The 24679-nt window shown below is 45.5% G+C and overlaps 1 protein-coding gene and 1 long non-coding RNA gene across 2 annotated transcripts; one reads left to right on the forward strand and one right to left on the reverse strand.

Moving 5' to 3' along the window:
* The first annotated feature begins 4473 nt into the window (after window positions 1-4473).
* On the forward strand, window positions 4474-12822 carry LOC142930378 (uncharacterized). The gene is made up of 2 exons (XR_012946340.1): window positions 4474-8657; window positions 11033-12822. It is a non-coding gene; the product is annotated as an uncharacterized LOC142930378 (long non-coding RNA).
* On the reverse strand, window positions 10072-21682 carry LOC116950166 (C5a anaphylatoxin chemotactic receptor 1-like). The gene is made up of 2 exons (XM_032967710.2): window positions 21279-21682; window positions 10072-17680 (listed from the first exon to the last, which is right to left on the reverse strand). The coding sequence occupies exon 2, from the start codon at window positions 17669-17671 to the stop codon at window positions 16544-16546; it is 1128 nt and encodes a 375-aa protein (XP_032823601.2). The 5' UTR covers window positions 17672-17680; window positions 21279-21682; the 3' UTR covers window positions 10072-16543.
* Window positions 21683-24679: the final 2997 nt, after the last annotated feature.

The raw sequence follows: 24679 nt of genomic DNA on the forward strand, positions 1-24679 counted from the left end.
TCTATAATGTAGACTGTAGCCTAGTTATTAAGTTTGGTGAGTGTACTGGCAGTCTATAATGTAGACTGTTGCCTGGTTATTAACCTGAGTTAGTGTACTGACAGTCTAGAATGTAGACTGTAGCCTGGTTATTAAGCTGGGTGAGTGTACTGACAGTCTATAATGTAGACTGTAGCCTGGTTATTAAGCTGGGTGAGTGTACTGGCAGTCTATAATGTAGACTGTAGCCTGGATATCAAGCAGAGTGAGTGTACTGACAGTCTATAATGTAGACTGTCGCAATGGTTATTAAGCTGGGTGAATGTACTGACAGTCTATAATGTAGACTGTAGCCTGGTTATTAAGTTTGGTGAGTGTACTGACAGTCTATAATGTAGACTGTCCAATGGTTATTAAGCTGAGTGAATGTACTGACAGTCTATAATGTAGACTGTAGCCTGGTTATTAAGTTTGGTGAGTGTACTGACAGTCTATAATGTAGACTGTAGTAATGGTTATTAAACTGAGTGAGTGTACTGGCAGTCTATAATGTAGACTGTAGCAATGGTTATTAAGCTGAGTGAATGTACTGGCAGTCTATAATGTAGACTGTAGCCTGGTTATTAAGCTGAGTGAGTGTACTGGCAGTCTATAATGTAGACTGTCGCAATGGTTATTAAGCTGGGTGAGTGTACTGACAGTCTATAATGTAGACTGTAGCCTAGTTATTAAGTTGGGTGAGTGTACTGGCAGCCTATAATGTAGACTGTAGCCTGGTTATTAAGCTGGGTGAGTGTACTGGCAGTCTATAATGTAGACTGTAGCCTGGTTATTAAGCTGGGTGAGTGTACTGACAGTCTATAATGTAGACTGTAGCCTGGTTATTAACCTGAGTGAGTGTACTGGCAGTCTATAATGTAGACTGTAGCCTAGTTATTAAGCTGGGTGAGTGTACTGGCAGTCTATAATGTAGACTGTAGCCTGGTTATTAAGCTGAGTGAGTGTACTGGCAGTCTATAATGTAGACTGTCGCAATGGTTATTAAGCTGGGTGAGTGTACTGGCAGTCTTTAATGTGCGGTGGAGGAGGGGCCCAATGAAGGGCCATTTCCCGAAACGTCGCCTATTATTAAAATATACATTTGAAGGCCATTGTGTTATTGCTGACGAACGTGTTGAGTTTTGTTCAGTATGCTTGTGCATTATTGCCAATGCAGCAGCATCTGATATCTTCTATACAAAGACCTTAATCTGTATGTACGTGTCACAAACCTACAGGGTATTTCCCGACAAGGTAGAAAGCTGAAATGTGGTACATTGATAGCTATTAGCACACAAACAACAGGACACAAATCTGATAATTTTTAATTTTAAGGCCCGCAAATCTCGATTTTAATTGCCCCATAAACATGTTTGTGCGTGTCATTCAGAAACCGCTCAAACTTAAGATTGCGGGTTTTTTCGTTTGATAGAGTGTTAAACAGCAAATAAAATTAAAGCGAGAACCATTCTATATTTCATTGTTTTTTAAAAGATATTCCTGATTCAAGCGGGTTTGAACGAAGAAAATACACATTTTATGATGTTCAAATCTGATTAATTCACAGAGTATTAAGTTCATTATTTTTTGTTCTTTCTAATAAAAAAAGAACGGAATCTTTAAATTGAGCGGATTTCGATGGGTACGTCGTTAAATATAACAAGTTTAATCAAGTCAACAATTTGTGGGGTTTTTTTAGGAAAAATTCATTTTTTTTAGTACGGTAGTTGTTAGTGTCTGATCGTCGATATAAATTGTACAAAAAATAATGTTAATTATTACATTTACTGAAATTTTTTCCTGGCGAAGACAGGCTTTATGAACTAGTAGATATATTTTTTTGTATATATAAAAGCTTCCTCTACGCTCAGAGCGCTTTTCCCTCACTTTTCTACCTTGAATCCTTTGTTTTGGGGATTGTTTGTGTGCTTTCTACAAGTGCTTTGTGACCTCCTGGTGTAAGGCGCTTTAAAAGTGTCAATTATTATTCTTATCTCATCTCAATACGAATTGACTTAAGTTGGGACATTGTATCGTCCGTCTCGTGTTGGCTCTTTAATTGTCGGTCTCGCTTCCATCTTGTAATGTATACTCATCTCAAACGTATTGTTTATGCCCCGTGTCATTTCGTGTTTTCCAGTTGCGTTTATCATCAGTGCTCTGTCTTTCCTGTAATGTATAGCCCATTGTATTGCGTCTCCTTTGGACACTGTCAGGTTCTTTCAAAACACGAGTCAAATAGAGAAAACAACTTGTCAAATCGGATTGGTAAAATATGAAATTCTTTCGCGCGCGATTCAATGCCAGACGAGAAGTTGTTCCTCTTTTTAGAAACCACTGTCCGCCTGTTCGTTCGGTTATTTCTCTAAATGACTGTCGATGGATTACTTGCCGGAGCATAGCTTACAATAATCACGGGTGGGGAACGTCAGGCCCGAGAAATAATTTGGGTCTCTGGGCCTGCCAAGACAACCGCAGGCGGGACTCGAAATTCAATAAATCTAGGAGCAAACCTGGAAAAGCAGTTGCGAGTAGTAACAACATCGTCAATACCAGCTAACATCATCAATACCAGCTAACATCATCAATATCAGCTAACATCATTAATACCAGCTAACATCATCAATACCAGCTAACATCATCAATACCAGCTAACATAATCAATACCAGCTAACATCAGCAATACCAGCTAACATAATCAATACCAGCTAACATCGTCAATACCAGCTAACATTATCAATACCAGCTAACATTATTAATACCAGCTAACATCATCAATATCAGCTAACATCAGCAATACAAGCTAACATCAGGTATACCAGCTAACCTCATCAATACCAGCTAACATCAGCAATACCAGCTAACATCATCAATACCAGCTAACATCAGCAATACCAGCTAACATCATCAATACCAGCTAACATCATCAATACCAGCTAACATCATCAATACCAGCTAACATCAGCAATACCAGCTAACATCTTCAATACCAGCTAACATCATCAATACCAGCTAACATCATCAATACCAGCTAACATCATCAATACCAGCTAACATCAGCAATACCAGCTAACATCTTCAATACCAGCTAACATCAGCAATACCAGCTAACATCAGCAATACCAGCTAACATCATCAATACCAGCTAACATCATCAATACCAACTAACATCATCAATACCAGCTAACATCATCAATACCAGCTAACATCATCAATACCAGCTAACATCATCAATACCAGCTAACATCATCACACGCCTCGCCAAAGAGAAGCAGTTCCGGCCCATGACATTAGGGGTGAGTTAATGAAATGTTTGACCAAATATAACAGGCAAATTTTTAAGTTGATAATTTTTTTGTATGGCCCGCGAATGATGTTATATAAATATCCAAATGGCCCTTGGCAGAAAAAAAAGGTTCCCCACCACTGGCTTACAGGGCCACGGGCATTGTCGATGATTCAAGGACCAAAACATTGCATAATATTTCTCACCGAAGGATTGGGCAAGCCACGCGTTCCCGAAAAAGACGAACAAATCGACACGACGTTAGGGGCCGTCCATAAATGACGTCACGCACCTAGGGGGGGGGGGGGGGGTCAGACATTTGTAACGATGCGTGACGAGAGGGGGGGAGGGGGTGGTTTGAGAGATGTGACGTCAAATCAAAATGCGCAACTTTAAATATAGACAACACGTTCTGCTTAATTAAATAGACTTTTTTAATAAATGTTTTCTCCTACAACATCAGCGCCACGTTAGGTACGCACTACAATGATAATAGTAGTTTAAAGCGATTTGAAGCATGTTTTATTTTTTGGGGGGGGGGGGTGGGGGGGGGCAGAGCTTTGTGACGTCATATTTGAGGGGGGGGGTTGACTTTTTGTGACGCCGTGTGACGAGGGGGGGGGGGTCAAAAATCGTCCAAAATCGCGTGACGTCATTTTATGGTCGGCCCCTTATTCATTCTCACGTCCACGTTGTTATGCCAGTGGCCTGAGTTCTCATCCTGCCCACAGCTAATGTCAGTGACCAAGTGACATCTGAACCTGCCTTAGGCTCCAGCCTGCACCATTCGGTCACGGGGGGCAGCAATCTGCAGTTTCGTAGCCGCTTGCGGCTCTTTCGAGGACTTTGGGGCCGTCCATAAATGACGTCACGCGATTTTGGACGATTTTTGACCCCCCCCCCGTCACACGACGTCACAAAAAGTCAGACCCCCCCCCCTCAAATATGACGTCACAAAGCTCTGCCCCCCCCCCCAACCATATTTCCATTTTGAAAATAAAACATGCTTCAAATCGCTTTAAACTATTGTCATTGTTGCGCGTATTTAATGTGGCGCTGCACTCTGATGTTGTAGGAGTGTTGTTATAACAATGAGTGTTGTTATAACAATTCTATATTTATTCAAAGTTGCGCATTTTGATGTGACGTCACATTTCCCAACCCCCCCCCCCTCGTCACACATCGTCACAAATGTCTGACGCCACCCCCCCTCCCCTCCTAGGTGCGTGACGTCATTTATGGACGGCCACTTTCTTCGTGACCTTATTCGCATTGCATTTCGGCTCGACATAGGAGGAATGTTGTTGTTGTTGTACCGAATTCGAACAAAAAATGATCTTGTTATTTTGGTTGTCGATCTCTGACCATTCCGCACTCGTCAAGTATGGCCAACCTCCAGCAGCGGATTTGCAAAAGAAGACTGGTGTCGCCCACGATTTCTGGAGTCTGGAGCGTTGGTGGCAGCGGTGTATTCAAGAGCTAAAACGCCGATGTCGAGATGTGGTCGCCACGATGAGAGGCCTTCAGGAGAAACGTCGTGTAGTTTTGCTATATCCCTCGTGCGTTGATGGAACGCAGACCACAAAATGTTATGCAACTCGTGGCCATAATTGCGCTGCTGTGGCCTGTCTGTAGTGTTGTATCTCTATGTATCTCTATGGGTCTCTATGTATGATGGGGCGCAGACGACGGTGGTTTATTATATGGCCCATGGTTTGGATTGCATGGCCACGATCAAATTGCTGCCTTCCTCTTATGTTACATTTGAAAAGGTAGTCGGAGAATGGTTAAAGCACTTCTTTATTTCGATTTAAAGCTTTCGTGACTACTTGTGTTGTGGCCGAAACGTCGTGAGAATTGTATTTTATTTTATTATGTTTTATTTTTATTACTTTGTTTCCATTCTACGTGACTTTACCGAAAGAACCAAGAAGATGAATCCCTGCAGTCACGAAAGCTTTAAATCTAAATTTAACCGCCTCTACGGGGAGGGATTCCACATAACCTTAAGATCCTTCAACAAACTCCGGAATAAGAAGGCTCAACTAATCGAGTCTCTCACCTTTCTGAAGAGATGCCGCGACTCTAAGGTAATACCAACCGCATTTACACTAACCTCTGCTGTTGTAACCTCTTTTAATGCAAAACGAATTCTAGCTAGAACTAGCTTGGCTCTTATCTCAGAAAAAATCAGACTTACACGCACCGAACTAGATCAGTTAGACAAGATACTCTACAAATCACACTTATCATTGACGACGACAATGTCTACATGAGATTGGAAACATGTAGACAATATGACTGCCTCTTCAGCATCCACTATGTCGACCAAATGTAAGGACAATTTGATTTCCAAATTCAACCGCCTTTCCAACAAGAAATCGGACCCACAGACCAAAAAGCTAGACGTTAACAAAGTCGTAATTAATCGCAGTAACAGTTCTATTTCTGACGACCTGAAATCCGTTTTAGCTAAAGGTCTAAACATTGCAGTCACACCGAGACACATACCAGCCCATGTCGACGTTGCACTCAAGGGCCTGGGTCACATTGCTGCAGACGTAGCAAGATCTGAAATCGCTGCAACCCTCAAAAACGCTAAGATGCCACCTAGCAACATCAGCAAAGATGAGCGCTTTGAATTAGCTCAATTAAAAAAGAGAGATGACATTGTCATCCTCTCAGCCGACAAGGGCAATGCCACTGTCATCATGGACAAAATAGAATATAACAACAAAATTCAGGAACTTCTCAACGATGGCAGCTATACAAAAATTAAACGAGACCCCACCAACAGCCTGGTTACTAAAACCAACAAAATCATTTCTGATTCAACAGCATTAATTGATCAAACCAAACAGTTCTCGTTGATAACCTTCTGCGGCCAGACCACCAAGATTATACGGCCTTCCAAAGATACACAAAGAAGATACACCCTTCGTCCCATCGTCTCCACTATCAACTCCCCCACCTACAAACTGGCTCGTTTTCTTTCTGATATCCTGCGACCTTTCACTGGAAAAAACACCTCTGCGGTACTAAACTCTACTCACCTGGTATCGACAATCAAGGGTATTTCCCTGTCCCCAGACGACCTGCTTGTCAGTTTTTATGTGGTTTCCTTATTCACCAAAGTTCCGGTACCTGACACCATCGCAATCATTGAAGACTTGGTTCATCAAGGACTGCATACTGATGTACCCCCCCTGGTGAAACATTGCTTAACCAACACATATTTCACCTGGAATGGAACTTTCTACAAACAGACTGAGGGCACCTCAATGGGCTCCCCCCTGTCTCCGGTTGTAGCCAACGTATTCATGGAAAAATTTGAAACTGACGCCATCCAGACTGCCAGTCTATGCCCGACCTTATGGAAGAGGTACGTGGATGACACTTTTGTCATCTGGCCACATGGCCAGCCTGCTCTAGACCAATTCCTCGACCACATCAATTCCATACACCCAGTCATCAGATTTACCATGGATGTCTTAATTAAAAGGAGACCTGATGGCTCAATGAGCCACTCTGTCTACAGGAAAGCTACCCATATAGATGCTTACTTGAAACCGGATTCCCACCACCATCCATCCCAGACTCTATACCATAGAGCCCAATGCATTTCCGACCAGGAACACATTGCCAGTGAACTCAAGCACGTACACCAGGCTCTCAGGGCTAATGGTTACTCCGACTACACAATCCGCAAAGCCATCACTCCAGTCATAAAGAAGGATCCTCTTGAGGAGCCACTCAAAACCATCACCTTACCCTACATTGCAGGGGTCACTAAAAAGATCTCCAAAATCCTGAATAAACACAAGGTCCAGGTCCGATTCAACACAGTACATAAAATCCGTGATCTGGTTACATCTGTAAAAGATGCTGTTCCAGACATACAGTACCCGGGCGTTTACAAACTAAAGTGCCTCTGTGGTAGCAGCTACATTGGAGAAACCAAATGACATATCTCGGACCGCATCCGCGAACATAAAGCAGACTTGAAACACGGTAGGACGAACTCCTTTGCCGTGGCAGATCACTGTTATAATTCAGTGGGCTCACATGACATTGACTTCTCCAAGACGGAGGTTCTTTGCAAGCCAACCGGCTACCATGAGGCCATCCACATATACAAGCACAGAGACAATTTCAACCGAGAAGATGGATTCTGGCTTAGTAACCATTGGAAAGATGTTTTAAACCATTTCGGATCTTAATTAATTGTATTTTACGGTTACCTTCAGACCGCAGCTCTTTCGCTGGCATTGCCTCTTAATACCTCTCACACCACGGTTAATGGTATGGTTTATAACATGGAGTATAACAGCACATCGTGGCTGTTTCTCTCCCCTCTCCTCCGTTCCGAGCATGGATGGACTCGTCCGTCTGAACGGGGCTCGTTGCTGTCCGTGGTGCTGGTGTTGAGGGGAAGAAACCGCCACCCATTTTTTGCCATATGGCATTGTGATATATAACGACTTATTGTTGGTGGCTCAGCTGATTGGAGAGTATATAGAGTTTATTGATAACATTGAGGTAGTTTATATTTTAGTTTTTTATTGGTTTACTATATGGTATTCATTATATAGTGTAGTGTATACCCAGTTGCTTTGTGTTAACAGCTCAGCTTATTCAAGAATATATTGAGTACATTTATTATATTGATGTAAATTAGACTTAGTTTTTTTCACATCGGTTTACTGTATGATAGTTGGGTAGTTGCAGCCCTTTAGCGTCCATATACTAAATGCCTCTGTTGATATGTAAACTTTGACTTTAACATAGCTATTTCTGTGACCAGTCACAAGCTAATCCCTCAGCTATTTCAATGCTAAATTCTCCTGTTTGATATGTAAACTCCTTTTTCAAGGCGCTTCACTTCTCTCACCCAGCTTAAAAGACGCTACGAATCTTAGCAGCGTTCATTGAAGCGCTGTCGTCCCGACAGTTCTGTTCCTTCACCTGAAGAAGGCTACTTGTGTGGTGGCCGAAACGTCGTGAGAATTTTATTTTATTTTAATTACTTTGTTTCCATTCTACTTGACTTTACCGAAAGAACCAAGGAGACACTTCTTTATTTCTCCAACGCACAGCAACACTCGTTCCAAAACCAACCCCACAGCCCCTTTTAACACCCTCCATAGCCACCCTCGCTCCCAATACACACCCACGTCGGGACACGCCTGGTCCGAGTGACCTCACTGCCCTTTAACCCCTGACCCCCGTCCAGCGCGTCCCCGCCCGTGTGATTGGTGCGTGTTATCGTGAGAGCGGAGATGTCGTGTTTGCGTGGTGAGGGTGGCTCGCCGATCCCTTACACATTTATGGAGGAGGTGCGATGATGTTTGGGGTGGGTTCTCGACCGATTGTGTGTACGTTCTGGATGTCTCCGCGTTGTCCCACTGGTTTTGCACGACGGCGTTCTGCCGTTTCCGTGCGGCGAGATTCCGGATTGGTGGTGAGGGCGCGATCAGATGGTGGCTAGAGGAGTTGAGTCCGGTGGCGGCGAGGTGATGTCGTTGAGGTGTTGCTTGATGATGGATAAGGTTATCGTCGTGGCAAAAGAATACGTGTGAGCGACTCCCTTGCATTGTGTGGCCCACGAGAGAGGCCCCCCGCTACTTACTGCCCGTTAAACGTGACCTCACTAGAGGGCGCTGTACGACAGCGAGCACCGTGTTACAATATTCTCCACCACACGCTTTTTATTTTTTGTGTTGTGTGTTCCTGTATGTCGAGGCTAAAAATGTACCCCCCCCCCCCCCCCAATATATTGCCATGAAATAGATTTCTGTTTTTATGATTGTGGTTATGGTTGTGCTACGTCCGCACTCCGGCCGTGCTGAGCAGTATCAGTGGCGCTATTTCTGAAGCTATCGCGTGGCTCACAGACTTAAACTTGGACGTGTGTACAAAATAAAATAAATCACGACGTTCCGATCGCAACACACAAGCGGTCGTCCTCAGGCAGATAAAAATATATATATAATCCAGCAGTGGAACTGCTGAACCACGTCGTGATTTATTTTATTTTATACCGACGTGACTTTACCGAAAGAACCAAAGAGTATGTATGGATGGATTCCTGCAGTCACGAAAGCTTCAAATCGAGATTGGACGTGTAATTTGCACATACTTGGCATACGCTCGAGAGAGACTGCCCGGTCTCGCTTGTGTTACTGTATCTCGATTGTAATTGTTGCACACTCGAAATGAAGGACGTTGGGCAGGTGCTCCAAATCGAGGGCAAACACATTTATATTATTGTGGTTAATCTGTAGAATGCAACAGCACGTGTGTCACACGCAGCAATTCTTGAACCGAGTCGCCATTAACCGTGTGGCTGGTGTACAAGTGCGATTATTCAATAACCCTGCCAGCCACCTACAGGCCCAACTCAGTCGTCACATGCTGCTGTACACACGTGCATTGATGCACTGCACAGCACATGAGGACTTTCACAGAACCACACTTTATTCCCTTGCTGCACAAGGAAATAATTAAAAGAGTGGTCCTTTCCTAATGTGCCACATAATGTCTCGTTCTGTCTCATGAGAATACATTACTACCTGTGCTGTATTCTCACGTGTATTGTCAGGTCTCCAATTGTGTTGTCTTGTTTGTGCTGTCTCCTATTGTTCCATTTGTATTGTCACATTGCTGCTGTCCCATTGTTTTCTTCCGTTCCAATCGGTTCTCCAATCAGGAGAAACATTGCACAACATTCCAATGTGGATTAAACACGCACAGCAAACACTTCGGAGTATGTCGTATAAAAACGTTTTATTAGCGCACAAAACATACAAAACGCAAACATATGAATTTACAACAACAAAAATAAGGTCCATTATCGGGTACTGTAGTCTAAATTTACCGAAAGCATACATATATGATCGATCTGGAAATAGCTTAAAGAGTATGACAACCACCGTGGAGAATGATGCGAGGACATCAGCTCATGTGCACAGAGCAATATATGCATTGTGGACTTGGCCCACGATGTCGGGAGGCCTTCATTCAGCAGTTGATAGATCATGGATGATGATGTGACACGTTGGGTACGATGTGAGTGTGGGACACTCGCTGGATCTGGCAGATTCAAGGAAGGAAGCGATGATGGCGAGGTGTGGTGGCTTCAGTGTCATCGCTTAGGATCGAACCTTCATATTAAATAGACACGTGAGGCGTTCACTTATATTGTTTATTTTGTGTTGTGTGAAACGTTTAGTATATATGATCATTGCGATTTCTAAAATGTGTTTGCAGCCCTTTGTAAACCCACTGCTGGATCAGGACCTCGCTCCATCACGTCACTGCGTGGGTAGTGAGGGGTAATGTGACCATACTTCACCACGCTGGTCAGTGCGGGTTCTTGAAGGGGGCACGTGTCCGTGACCTGTTGCGATACCACTTGCCTCTGATGTTAGCCGTGGCCGGGAATCAAACTTGGGGCCGGATTCACAGCCAAGTCTGGTAATTATAATCAGTTCCCCGAAACTGTGCCACCAAAAACACCCCGAGGTGGTAAGTTAAACAAAATTCGGATAAGTAGGAAGGTGTGGAGTGGTAGCAGAGTGCCAAGACACCACCGTATGAACCAACGACAAATGTTCGATTCCTGGCTAAAGCTAACAGCACCCGCTTAAATGTAAAACGAAGTTCTTTAGAACTGCTTTTTGTGTTGTGTTTCTTGTTCCCCCCTCCCCCCGCCGCACCTCTGAATAGCACGGTTGGCTACGTATGGTGCGAAAAAAGTTCAACATACATACGTACATACCCCACTCACATTCCCTGAAGGTAACTTAATCCAGCTGTGGATTGACAAAGTGCTGTAAATAATTACTATTGTTAATTTAAACAAAGAAACTATTTTTGTACAATTTTTTTTTTAGTTTATCAGGCGATGCCTACTGAGCTATATTGCTCTTTCAGACGTGACCTGGCCACATTATATCTCGACGAAGTGGTTTATCATGTGGAAAAGTATAGTGGCCAAATATTCTAAACGCGTGATGTTGATTTTAAATGTGGAGGGGAAAACCGGAGGACCTGGAGACAAATCCATGCGATCACGGGGAGAACATGCACACTCCAAATATACAATAGGCGTCAGGGTTGGGATTGAACCCACGACGTCCTGTATACCAGGTGTGGGAGTTAACATCTCGCCAGTGAAAGTTTTTCAGTTTTACATCTCAAATTGCTTTGAGGGTCAGCCATGCAAGCCTCATCATCATCATCGATGTCTGGTTGTCTCCTACACAGCAGCATCATATCAAGCTGTAGTTGGGTTTCAACGCAGGGGAGCAGAAGAAGACAAACGGATTATTGTTCCAGCAAGACATTTCATGCGCTGTAGCTTCCTCTTGATTAAAAAAAAAACACATTTAAAGTTATTTTTCGTGGGAACCTTGAAATTTCCGGAATTTAAGCCATATGCCCAGCCCAGCTGACAGTGCCTATGTTACTCATGACAGGATGTGATTGAAAACGATTCTGTTGTATCAGACTTGTGAAATTCAAACACATTGTCTTTCACATGGTGAAATATATTGTAGAATGTGTGTGTGTGTAGCGATGGTGAGTTGAGAAACACTCTCGATTCCCGCTCATGGCCAACACCAGTGACGATTATCTGAACCGGGCGTGGTTCTGGCCACCCACCCCCTCGTGTGCTGTGCCGGCCTTCATAGGTGCTCGCTAATAGCACTTGCCCCAACAGTCTGTTAAGGTTATACGGGGGATCTTTGTCTTTGTTATGACCGCTAAAAAATATCCATGTGTACAAATACATGCGGTTTATTTAAAAACCGTGAAAGAGTTGATAGTATGGACTTTGGGGTTGGAGTCGTGGAGCAGTAGTGCACTGCGCTGTGAACCTGGTGGCCTGAATTTTGATTCCTGGCCATGGCTAACTGAGCTTGAACTGGTCTTGCCGCCATCCCACCAAGGCCGTAATTATAATATATGGGGGGGGGGGGCGGAGAATGTGTGTCCCCCACCCCCTTAATATATATTATAATTACGGCCCCAATATTTAAACATGCTCAAAATGTCCCCCCCAATATATTGCTATCAAATAGATGTCTGTTTATATGATTGTGGTTATGGTTGTACTTTATTAATCCCTAATCTCTGTCATTACATACAATGAAACAAGAAAAGGTAAAAAAGAAAAAAAACAGAGCAATGTAATACAAAACACTATTAGACATTATTGTAAAAAAAAAGTCCACCCTATGTGTTTGTACATTTTGTACTATTTTAGGCAGGAAATTCGTTTTCAAATTTAGAATTTTTTTCTGGGGTAGGCATTCATCCATCAGTGGATTGACAAAAGGATTGAAATGTCTGACTGTAAATTATATGTACTGTATACACATATATAATAACATACATTCTTGCCTTCTATCAACAGTGGCGTGAGCAACTAATTGCATGGCTGTGCCTTTACCATTTTTTTATATTATCAGCCGTGCAGAGTCGCATCTTCAAAAAAATAAAACTGAAATGCATTCCATCGCCTCGTTTGCTTTTCTGATAGTTGGTGGTAAACACATCGGTCCGTTTTTGGAAAGTAAAAATAAACTGTTGGAAGGGAACGTTAGTCAACAACATGCGAATTGGGCCATTATGCGATGGTATTTCTCAACCTTGGCTTTGCAAACGCCACGCCCATTTGACCATAATTTTTTCCCGCCTCAATTGCGCCACGCGATTTTCAACCCGCGGGCGTAAGGTTTGATTCCCAGCTACGGCCAACATTAGTGGCCAGTGAAATCAGAACCGATATTGCCCTCCCTCCATGCCCCACCACTTTCACCAACCTGCACTGAGAAGCGTGGTGAAATATGGCGAAAGAAAAACAACCATGTCCGACATGGCATGGGGACGGCTTCGCCCATTGGCGGATAGAGATTGCTGGAATCCTCTACACCGGTGTTTCTCCCCCAAAGCCAGTTCCCGCAACACCCCCCCCCCCCCCCCACAGAGATTTATGTGGTTACCAAACCATCAAATGCGTGCAGTGTTTGCAGCGGCCTCATTTTTACATCAGTCAAAGAGGCTGGCAAGCAAGGAAGGCATTCTGTGTGGGTTTACGGCTCGTGGAGTCCTCCACGGAGCTAGTTTCAGTAAACGTATCACGTGCCCCTTTCTTGTAAAACCATTAAGAGTCGCATGCCGCAAATATTACACGCAGCGAGCAATGTGCACTTCGCACGGCAAAAATTATTGACCATCGTAACTTTCAAACTATGGGGCCAAAAATCGTGTGTGCAGTACAATTTCCCAGTTCTGATTTTCACATATCCAGTACTGACTAATAAACTTCCCCCAACACCCAGTGCAGCATTTGTACAAGGTGGTGGCATGGTAAATTTATTTTGACGTTCGTATATCTTTTTACACATCCATCCTATCTATACCTCAGGGCTCAGTTCCCATCGCATTGGACGTGTACTCTATACACGTTCGCCATCGTGTGAATCTAGCCATCCTTGTTTGTGGAAACCCACGAAAATGTAATGTCTTAAAAGTGTAATGAGCGTAAAGGTACGATTAGCACGGTTGGCTACGTATTGTACGAAAGAGGTTCAACCTACATACACATATAAGGTTAGCACACATAGCCTCATTAATGAGCGGAGAGGTGAATTTGGTGAAAAGCCTAGGGTAGGAATTAAGAGGGTAACAAATACATTTAAAATAAATTTTTCCTTAATCGTGCAATTTGTTACAAGCCATTTCATACATTTTGCTTAAGGCTACACAATCACTAAGGCTGGGGCTGTTACTCTAGTTGTCTGCTCTGTGTTATTACATTATGCCAATTCCAAGCAAAGTATGTGATGATAGACACGGCCAAGTGGCTCAGAGGTCAGAGCGCTGAGCCGACACCGCTGCCAGTTTGAGGTTCGCATCCAGAAAGCCGTCTGTGATTAAACCGGATTCTGATGTGTTGTGAGCTCATGGACTCCTCTCGGCCACCAATTACTGCACAATACATTTGGTACTGCAAATGTTTCGTCAAAATCCCAGCTCTGATAATTAACTTATCGGGTTGACTGCCATGCACGTGAACATTTCTGGCATATACAAAGCAGGTGGGAAAGTGCTGCTCTGTACTGCATTGTGTGGACTAGAGTTCACTTTATACCTCAAAGGGAGTTCTGTGATATTCACTTCTGTGGGCCATTCTCTCACACAAAGGGTTAAACTGCGATGCGGAAGATCCGGATAAATGCATATATGTATGATGCGATTCTGATAGCATAATCAAGATACAATATGAGAAAAATAAAAAAAAATTAAGTTATGTTTGTTCACCGACTCAGTAATAAGTACCAATGTAAGCACACAGCAGTTGTAAAGTTAATTGTGGCAAGAGTTAATTCAGTAATTCATGACTACTGATATGTGCTACGCCTGTAATTCAAAATAAATTTGAAGCATTAAGAGGTGGCATGCCACTTCTGCAATTATCATTGATTAACATCATCATTGATTAACATCATCATTGATTAACGTGCTCATCTCCTGATTGTAAAGAATACCATGATTCAAATAGTTGTCATATTGCAGCCACATTCTTAAATATGTTTTAAATTGCTTCTATACCCTTAGGAAGACGGCAAACGACAGCTCGCTGCTCTTCTTATGTGCAGTTATGTAAGTGCTGCATCGTTTACCACGTGACACCTCTGCCACCTTGTGGTAAAATAGGAAGGGACAAAAATATTGCGCATGAGTACCAAAGGCATTCCTCATTCACCACTCACTTTTGACCAATGCTAAATCGACGTAGATTATGAATTGAAACAACATATGCATGTAAACTTCATCGTACAATGTATATGAAAACGAACGATTTAATTCCCTTTTTTGGTCGAAATTAGGTAGAACCTAATGTCTGTATATTGCAAAGCCATAACATTGGCAGTGAATAAATGGGAGTCAAGTTTTATAAACAAGAAACCTGAAGGAAAAATAAACAAAAGATGCACTATGCACGTGTGAAAAAGAAGGTGTGGCAACAGGCTTCTGCGAAGGTTCTGGAAAAATGAATAGAATGCTCAAGACTGATGTGGCAGACCACGGCATCAGCTGGGAAAGCAACCTAAAAGATCGAGTGCCAAATAAGAAGTAGAAACAGATCGGAGAAGAAGGGGCGCAGAACATACAGACTTGGAGGCAGCATCGCATTGAGGCATCAAGAGCAGAAGAAGAAAACTTACGACTCATTTACACTGGCACATCCGTATGCATCTATGTTAAACTTCTTTCGCACCGTACGTAGCCAACCGTGGCCAATCGGAGGTGCGGGGGAAGGACAACAAGCTAAACACAAAAAGCAGTTCTAAAGAAATTCGTTTTCAATCTAGATTTAAAAGTGCATATCTGCAGCGGCTTCCTAAATATCGGAAGGGAAGGGCGTTCCAGACGGCCGCGGAAGCGCGCCTGAAAGCACGCGATGCAGTGGCCGTCTTTGTTTGATGGTTAGCCAAAAGCTGCTGCGAGGATGACCGAAGTTTGCGTGATGGTTTTATGCTGCTTGCCGAGATCAGCAAGGTATTGTGGTTCATTTGTGGCAAGCCCTTTGTGTGCACTGAGTGCGTGGGGCCCTCAAGGTACTGGTCGTTATCCACCGGCTATTTGAACATACTGGTGCGCGGTATAAAAAAAAGCAGAAAATCTTGCGGGGTGCGCCAAAATCAGTTCCTCGTGATGTCAAAGCAGTCGGAAGATGAATGAACACGAAAATTCACAGTCTGTTGCTGTGTAGCACCCAGCCTGATGACGATTGCCTCCGTGATCCAAAGCCAGATTTGACACATGCCCTAGATTTGGTCGGACAATTCCTCGATTCAGTTCTGAAATGATTTCTTAGCAGACGGTAGCATCAAAAGATTATGACTCATGTCACACGTTCGAATGGGAAAGCAGCTTCTGAACCTAACAGAACTTCTGATGGAGAATCTGCAGTTCACCCAAGGGCAACAGCGACAACATCAGACTGTTTTATGAGGACCGGTGTATTACGCTGCAACGGTGTGCCGCGAATTAATCCAATTACCAACGTTTTTTTTCACTCAAAACAACATTGGGCAGCACGTGAATCTGGCCCAATAAATTCACGGCAGCGTGTGGGAGGCACCACGGGGGCGGAGGCGGTTATGAGAGGATTGGGAGGGATTGTGCGGCTAGCATGGAGGGGCAGAGCAGGGGGGGGGAACCTCACACCTGATGCATCTGAGACGTCTGCCCTGAATCCGAGCTGCTCTTGGTGCCCTGCTGAGACAAGGCAGAGCCACCGGACGCGTCTTCGCCGAGGGCCGCTTCGAGCTGCCGCAGGATTGGCGAAGACCTGAGCAAGGTCTTGCGGAATTCGCGTCCCACAAACACGTAGAGGAATGGGTTGACGCAGCTGTTGGTGATGGCTATTCCCACCGCGAGGGGCTGTAAAAAGTTCATGATTTCCATTAAGTGGTGGGACGCCTCTTCGTTTTCGAGCGGCACAAGTTTCACGATGACCAATATGTGGTAGGGAAACCAGCAGACGAAGAAGGCCACCACCACGGCGGCGATGAGGCGCACGGAGCGCGCCCTCCGTGATGTATGCACGCGCGACATGGAGCGCATCTTGTGCACGACGCACATGTAGCAGAAGCAGATTGCGACCAGTGGCAGCAGGAATCCAGCCAGAAGGGTGAAGACCCCCACGGCCACCAAGATCACGTCTTCTTCTTCTCCGTAATTCACCATGCACCACGTCAGGCCGATCTCGTCTTCGATGATCTCGCGGTACAGGAAGCTGGGCAGAGTGCTGAGCACGGCGGCGCAGAGAGAGACGACGCACACCACCCACGCCACGCGGGTCGAGCGGATCCGGAGCGCCAAAATGGGCTGCACCACCGCGAAATAGCGGTCGAGGCTGATGGCCGAGAGCAGGTACACGCTGGCGTACATGTTGAAGATGATGAAGGAGGGCAGGACCTTGCAGGCGGTGTGGTCGAAGGGCCAGTGCTGGTGGACGAGCAGCATTATCAAGAGGGGCAGAGTGGCCACGAAGGTGAAGTCCACGGCGGCGAGCGAAAGAAAATAGACGGTGACGGGGGAACGCTTCATGCGGAACCCCGCGACCCACACGACGGCCCCGTTCCCCAGGGTGCCGCAGACGAACACGACGCTGTACAGCAAGATGTTGATCACCGTCATGGCCTTGTTTCCGGCCGTCCCGATGTGGTCGTCATCCTCGTGGTCCGTGTGATTATGCAGCGCGGTGCAGTTGTTGAAGCTCGGGTCCGTGCAGTTGTCAGCCTGGATGCCGAATGGGCCCGCAAGCGTCGTGGCGCTCGGTTCCATTGCCTGACGCTGGAATGGGGACGAATGACAAAAAAAATAACTTTTATTATAAAACGAACAAAAAATATTCATTTTTAATCAGGTAAGGCCCACTGAGCTATTTAGTTATTTTTCAGAGGCGACCTTGCCACGAATGATAGAACACACCGAGTACAATTGACACACTGAGCACATGAACACACTGAGTACAATGGACACACTAAGTACTTGAACACACCGAGTACAATGAACACACTGAGTACTTGAACACACCGAGTACAATGGACACACTGAGTACAATGGACACACTGAGTACAATGGACACACTGAGTACTTGAACACACTGAGTACAATGAACACACTGAGTACTTGAACACACTTAGTACAATGGACACACTAAGCACTTGAACACACCGAGTACAATGGACACACTGAGTACTTGAACACACCGAGTACAATGAACACACTAAGTACTTGAACACACTGAGTACAATGAACACACTGAGTACTTGAACACACTTAGTACAATGGACACACTAAGCACTTGAACACACTGAGTACAATGGACACACTGAGTACTTGAACACACCGAGTACAATGGACACACTGAGTACATGGACACACTGAGTACAATGGACACACTAAGCACTTGAACACACCGAGTACAATGGACACACTGAGTACTTGAACACACCGAGTACATGGACACACTGAGTACTTGAACACACCGAGTACAATGGACACACTGAGTACTTGAACACACCGAGTGCAGGAACACACTGAGTACTTGAACACACCGAGTGCAGGAACACACCGAGTACGTGCAATTTATTGTGCGCGTGAAAGTAATGCAGTGCACAAACACACGATTGTCTCCACCGTGGTCATCAGCTGGTGATTCACCAACCCCGGGCCGCCTGTGCTATTCACAGCGCTGCTGATGAGTAAGCCTGCGGCTCTTTAAGGGACCGTGGGCTTCGTGACAAGTTATTTTATGAAGGAACCGCCGATTCGTGTTCACCACACAGTGCAGTGCGGCCTCTTGAAATATGTACCGAGCCTTTTGTGTGTGTGTGTTTGGGGTGTTTTTGTTTACCGAATTCGAACAAAAATTTACTTATGTTTTTTTTGGGTTGCCCATCCCTGCCACAGCACTGCTGTGTGGGGGGGGGGGGGGGCAAAGGCGCAGTCCAGAACGAGTCACGCACTTCCACGTGTGATCTCAAGCCAGCGGTGACACACACACCCGCTTTGTAATCTACTTGGCAACTCTGCCAATGCAATCCCGGGCCGATTTTAATATTACACAACTCACCGCCTTCAAGATGCTCCGTGAACTCTCCCCTCTCATCTCACTCAGCTCCCCTTCACGCTCTCCCCTCTCATATCAGTCCACTCCCCTCCACGCTCTCCCCTCTCATCCCACTCTACTCCCATCCACGCTCTCCCCTCATCTCACTCAGCTCCCCTCCGCACACTCTGCGTTCCAGTAACCAAGGCTCTCCTTCAGAGCCCCCAGTCAACATTGGCACAGTGCTAGGTAGGTCGCGTATTCTCTTCTGCTCCCCTAATAGTTCTGACACCCCCCCATCCGCCATCCGTGCTGTCGACTCCCTATCCAGGTCCAATTCCAGGCTCAATAGCAAATTCATTTGCCCGTGGCTGACTGCCGCTTTCTATAAAATAGAGGGTACTTCAAAAAATTGTTAACACTTCCGAGAATTTGCAACAATACCACAAGAAAACGCGCCTCCGGGCTCTGGAGACCACGTGAAGAAGATCCCAGGCCATGTGTTGACAATGATGGCGAACAAGTGGGAGACTCTGACTTTTTGAAGCTATTAACATCATATTTGTTATCATGTTACAGTGCATTACATTATTATCTGTTCTATTTCGATTAAAACTATAGTCCCGTATAAGTATTATTGGTTCTTTCGGTAAAGTCACGTAGAAAGGAAACAATAAAATAATAATAAAATATTAAACAACAAAATTCTCACGACATTTCGACTGCAACACAAGCAATCATCATCAGGTGTGATAATTGCGACGTTTCAACTGCAAGTCGAAACTGAAATTCGAAACGTGTTGAACTTTATATTTTTTATTGTTTTATATATTTTTTTATTATTTTATTGTTTCCCTTCTACGTGACTTCACCGAAAGAACCAAGAATATGAATCCCTGCAGTCACGAAAGCTTTAACTCCCGTATAAGTGTTAACATTCCTTTGAAGCACCCTGTACAAGTCCACTGGTTCGGTGCAGCGTCTTGATATGGGGAGCATTTAGAGGCCATGTGAAATACAAATGGCATTATTATTGTGTGCCACTCGCATCCACCATCCCGCTGCAATAAATATAAGGCGCTCTCGCTGTTAACGTAAGTTCATGAAATAGGCCACCCGGTTGAAACGTCGATTAAGCTTAGTCAACCTCTTACTCATGTCAACGCTCATTCAGTGGCTGAAGGATGTTGGTGGCGTCGGCTCTGCCACCTGACTACTGCCTAGTTAACATCTCTCCACCACGAGACGATAACTACCTCGCCTGGTGTACAGGAGGCCGTGGGTTCGACCCCGACCCTGACGCCCGCTGCATATTTCTCTCTCCGGGCCCTCCGGGTTTTCCCTCCACATTTATAATCAACGCGCGTTTTCAAGTATTTGGCTGCTATACATTTCCACACGATAAGCCACTTCGCTGAGTTATCATTTGTGGCCAGTTCCATTCTAAAAAAAAGAGCTATATAGCTCAGTGGGCCTTACCTCGTAAAATAAAATTGTTTAGTTTTTAGTTTCTCCACTCCTATGTGGTTCCTCCTCGACCCTCTGAGTCGTCCTCTCTCTCTCTCCTCGAGAGCAATCGAATACGTTGGGAGCGGTGGCGCTGTGGTTTGCACACTGCGCTATGAAACTGGCGTCCCTAATTGGATTCCCGACCACGGATAACATCAGTGGCGGGGTGGTGATATCAACCGACCCTTGGTGTTCCCTCCCCTCGTACCAACGCATACTGCTAGAGTTTACGTACGAGCGTTTAATCTGTCCACCTATGTAACATCCCTCTGTAAATGTCCACGATTTATTATCCCAGGTTTAAGGCTGGACACACCCGTGAAAGAGAGTTTCATGGCTCATCGGGTCCTCCAGCTTAAACCACATTTACGTGGCTATGACCAGCGCAGTGAAGTATGGTCAGACAACCGACAAGGCGTGTGAGAACACTACACCCAGCACTGGATTCATAAATGAGCTGTGCATGATTATGATTTGTAGTACGTATTACTAATAACGCATCGCAATAATAATGGATGAGGATACGACACTCGGAAGGAATGATGATAGATGGGCAATAATAATAATGATACTGACAGATTGTGTTGCCAAGGTAGAGGCACGCGTTCAAGACAGAGCTACGTCCACCGAAGATATGGAGCGATTAAAGCAATCATCTCGTGCGTAGTAGGTGGTAGCCGGATAGGGTGCTATGCGGATTATGAACACGCAGGATCTGGAGAGATTGCGTATAGGCTTGGGGGAAGCCTTCATCCAGCAGTGGATTGACCCTGACTGCTGCCGATTATCATGATGCTGATGATGAATCGCACGCAAACGCATATTTACCTGCTCGGGTGCCTTGCTTCACTTCGCTGTGCTCGTCACACAAGCTGGGCGTGAATTAGTCCACGTCGTCCTCGCGTGAACTCGTGCAAGAATTCACGAGTTAAACGCACGCTCAAGAAAAAGCACCCCCCCACCACCACCACCCACCCTCCCTCGCCCCCCTAAAAAAACCCACAAGAACTCTTGTGAATATTCCGCGACGCGAGTACAAGATAGGAGCGGTGGCTTTCACAGCCGCGATGGGACCTAGAGGGGAGTCCTGCCTTGCGTTGGCGAGTCGCAGTTTGTTTTTTGATATATAAAGCGGTCAGTAGTAAGTGGTTGGTGGTGGTGTTGTGACGCAATGGAGAGAAGGGAGGGACCAACGTGAGACTTGAGGCCAATGGCTTCTGCGATGGTGATGTGGGGGGGGGTTTGCACGCCTGGCTCCTTGGACTTGCATCAAGCGACCGAGGAACACGTTCATTATATATCTAAACACATTCTCCAGAAACACTGGGGTCTTAAAAAAATATGTTTAATAATAGGCGCCGTTTCAGGCAATGGCTTCTTAGCAAATATAGAAAGTTTTAAATAAAACTATTTTACGTGCTGCTATGGTGATGGGTCATTGCCCGAAACGTCGCCTATCATATATATTTTTTTTTATTCCAATGCCACAGTGTTTATTGAGGAATGTATTGAGTTAATGTTTTTGTTCATTGTGCATGTGTACCGTTCGCTGCCAACACAGCAGCATCACCAAATGACAAAGCTGTCAACCCATCACGGTTTACATCCCGTATTCTTGTGCAGGGACATCTTGTTTCCAGGTCCATACGGCGTACAGCCGTTTCAATACGGGAAAAAAAAACATTTATATTAGTATATTTATTTGTGCTTCTACCTTGTGATGGGACTTTGTAGGACGAACGTTGAGATTTATAAGGGAACGGGGTGACCAGTAAGGTTTGAATTGGTCTGTAATAAGGTAGGGCACTGATAAGGGGTTGACAGGTATGAAATATCTATATTTTTAAAAAATCTGAGAATCACGCGCAGGTTTAATGGCACCATTCGATGTGTCGAGAAAACCAAGTTGGTTTGGGCAGGACAAAGTCGCTGGAAGGGATGAATGGCAGATACTAATACTAATAACAACAGCAGAGTGGCAGCCAAGCAATCGGATGCGTCTGGGGAGGACGCGAGCCGAGGAGGTGGAGAGATTAATTAAGTTCACATGCGGGTGCCACTAGATCAATTGTTTGCCAAACCGCAGTATCATGAGCGGAGGTAGTGGATTGGTCAATACCTTCATCCAGCAGGGGATTGACCACGACTGATACCCATTAAATATTGCAACGTTGGTCCAACGTTCCATGTTCACTGGGTAATTCATTTGAAATCTCTTCTCCCATTCTTATGAGACGTGACGCCAAGGGACTAGTCCACTCGTATCACGGCAGGTCCCGTTAGATCTCTGACGTGATCCTAAGCAGGCATGGAGCCTGGCTGGATACGTGCGTGGGTCGCACGCTAGGGTTTGTTGTGCCGTACTTCTACGCTTCTCGCCGTTTCTGCTCAACTCCCCCTCCCCCCCTCCCCCGAGCCTTCACCAACCCAACACCACGCCGACCAGCGTGGTGAAGTATGCTGAGCACGGCAACACGATCAACGCGACGAGGCGGAGGGAGGCCCTCATCCAGCAGTGGAGTGACAAGCTGATGCAGGGTGCACACACCACGGGTACACGAGACGGGGTGGTGGTGGGGTGGGGGGTGATAGGATCTCCGTGCACTGTATTCTCCCACGCACACCCCTTGCTCCAAAATAATCAAATACATCGAATAAATATGTCGCGTTTAAAAAAAAAACTATTACTGAAGCATTTCCTTTGCACGGGTAACTTGACATGTGTTCATTTTGTTCCAGCACGTGCCTCGAGAGCCGCTGGTGGCCTTTCGTGCGGCCCCCCGATGATGCACAACATGTGAAACCCCCCTCCCCCATCACCATCATCATCGTGCTGCTGTCAAACCCCCAATGGTTTCAAATGAGTAGGTTTGCACTTTCCCAAAAAAAATGTGTATGCTTGCACAGCTTGCAAAGCCGGTCCAACCACAACACCCTTGCATCGAGGATTGCATAGCTTTGTCGTGCAGGTGGCGTGACGACTCTGACATTGATGATGTCTTATCGGCGAAAGTGCCCCCCACCCCCCTGCCCCCCTCCCCTCTTAAAATTTAGTGAACACTGCTCTAGCGCCCTTGATCCGTTTGTATCGACACTTCTCCTCTCTCCCTGCCTCCCCCCTTCGCCTTCCTGAAACATGTGTTTTTTTTAAAGGTAAAGGCGCAGCACCGCAAAATGTTCGCTTACGCCCCCTGCTGGCGAAAGGGCCTCCACTGGAAGGAGATCTTAAACGAGAGCTCATCTCGACTGTCGGACGGCACTTCGGCCTCCTCCAGTACACTGCCACGCTGAACAGACGGTCTCGCAAGGATTGAAGGGTGCCCACGATCTACCCCCGCCACACGCGCGTGCTTGTCAATCTACTGCCCCGTACTGCTGGGTTGACCAAAGAGGCGGAGGAGATTCGGGGCCGTCCATAAATGACGTCACGCACCTAGTGGAGGAGGGGGTGGGGGGTCAGACATTTGTGACGATGCGTGACGAGAGGGGGTTAGAAATGTGACGTCACATCAACTTTAAATAAATATAGACAGCACGTTCTACTTAATTAAATAGACTTTTAAATACATGTTTCTCCTACAACATCAGAGTGCAGCGCCACATTAATTACGCACTACAATGACAACAGTTTAAAGCGATTTGAAACATGTTTTATATTTTCGGGGGGGGGGCAGAGCTTTGTGACGTCATATTTGAGGGGGGGGTCTGACTTTATGTGACACCGTGTAACGAAGGGGGGGTCAAAAATCGTCCAAAATCGAGTGACGTCATTTATGAACGCCCCCTTAAAGAAACTTGCCCTGTGCCTCAAGACGCCCCTTTATTCGTTGCCCTTTTAGTTCCACGCTTCCACGTACATTGGAATGCTTTATCCCGACTTGGGCAACCCGCATTAACCAGCTTGGCGAAGTATGGTCAAATTACTCCGCCCCCCTCCCCTCTCTCCCATCACACGTACACACGTCAATTCATTAAAACCAACTAAGTCATCATTACCGCCACTGGCGCGAGTTGACTGCGGTGGTGGAGTCGGCGGTGGTTGCGCTTCCAATGGAGGGGCCAACGGAGGGTGGGGGGGGGGAGAACCACAGAGCGGATCACAGGGACGCCTCTACTTGCGAACATTCGACTTACGAACTTTCGGAGATTCGAACAAACCCGTCCGTATGTTAAGTTGCCTGTTCTGACCGAGAGTCGTAAGTTCAACCGGCGCGCAATAGATGGCGGAG

The sequence above is a fragment of the Petromyzon marinus genome, chromosome 38 (genome assembly GCF_048934315.1).
Source record: "Petromyzon marinus isolate PM22_M1 ecotype Great Lakes invasive population chromosome 38, UKy_Petmar_22M1.pri1.0, whole genome shotgun sequence".
NCBI classification, from domain to species: domain Eukaryota; kingdom Metazoa; phylum Chordata; class Hyperoartia; order Petromyzontiformes; family Petromyzontidae; genus Petromyzon; species Petromyzon marinus.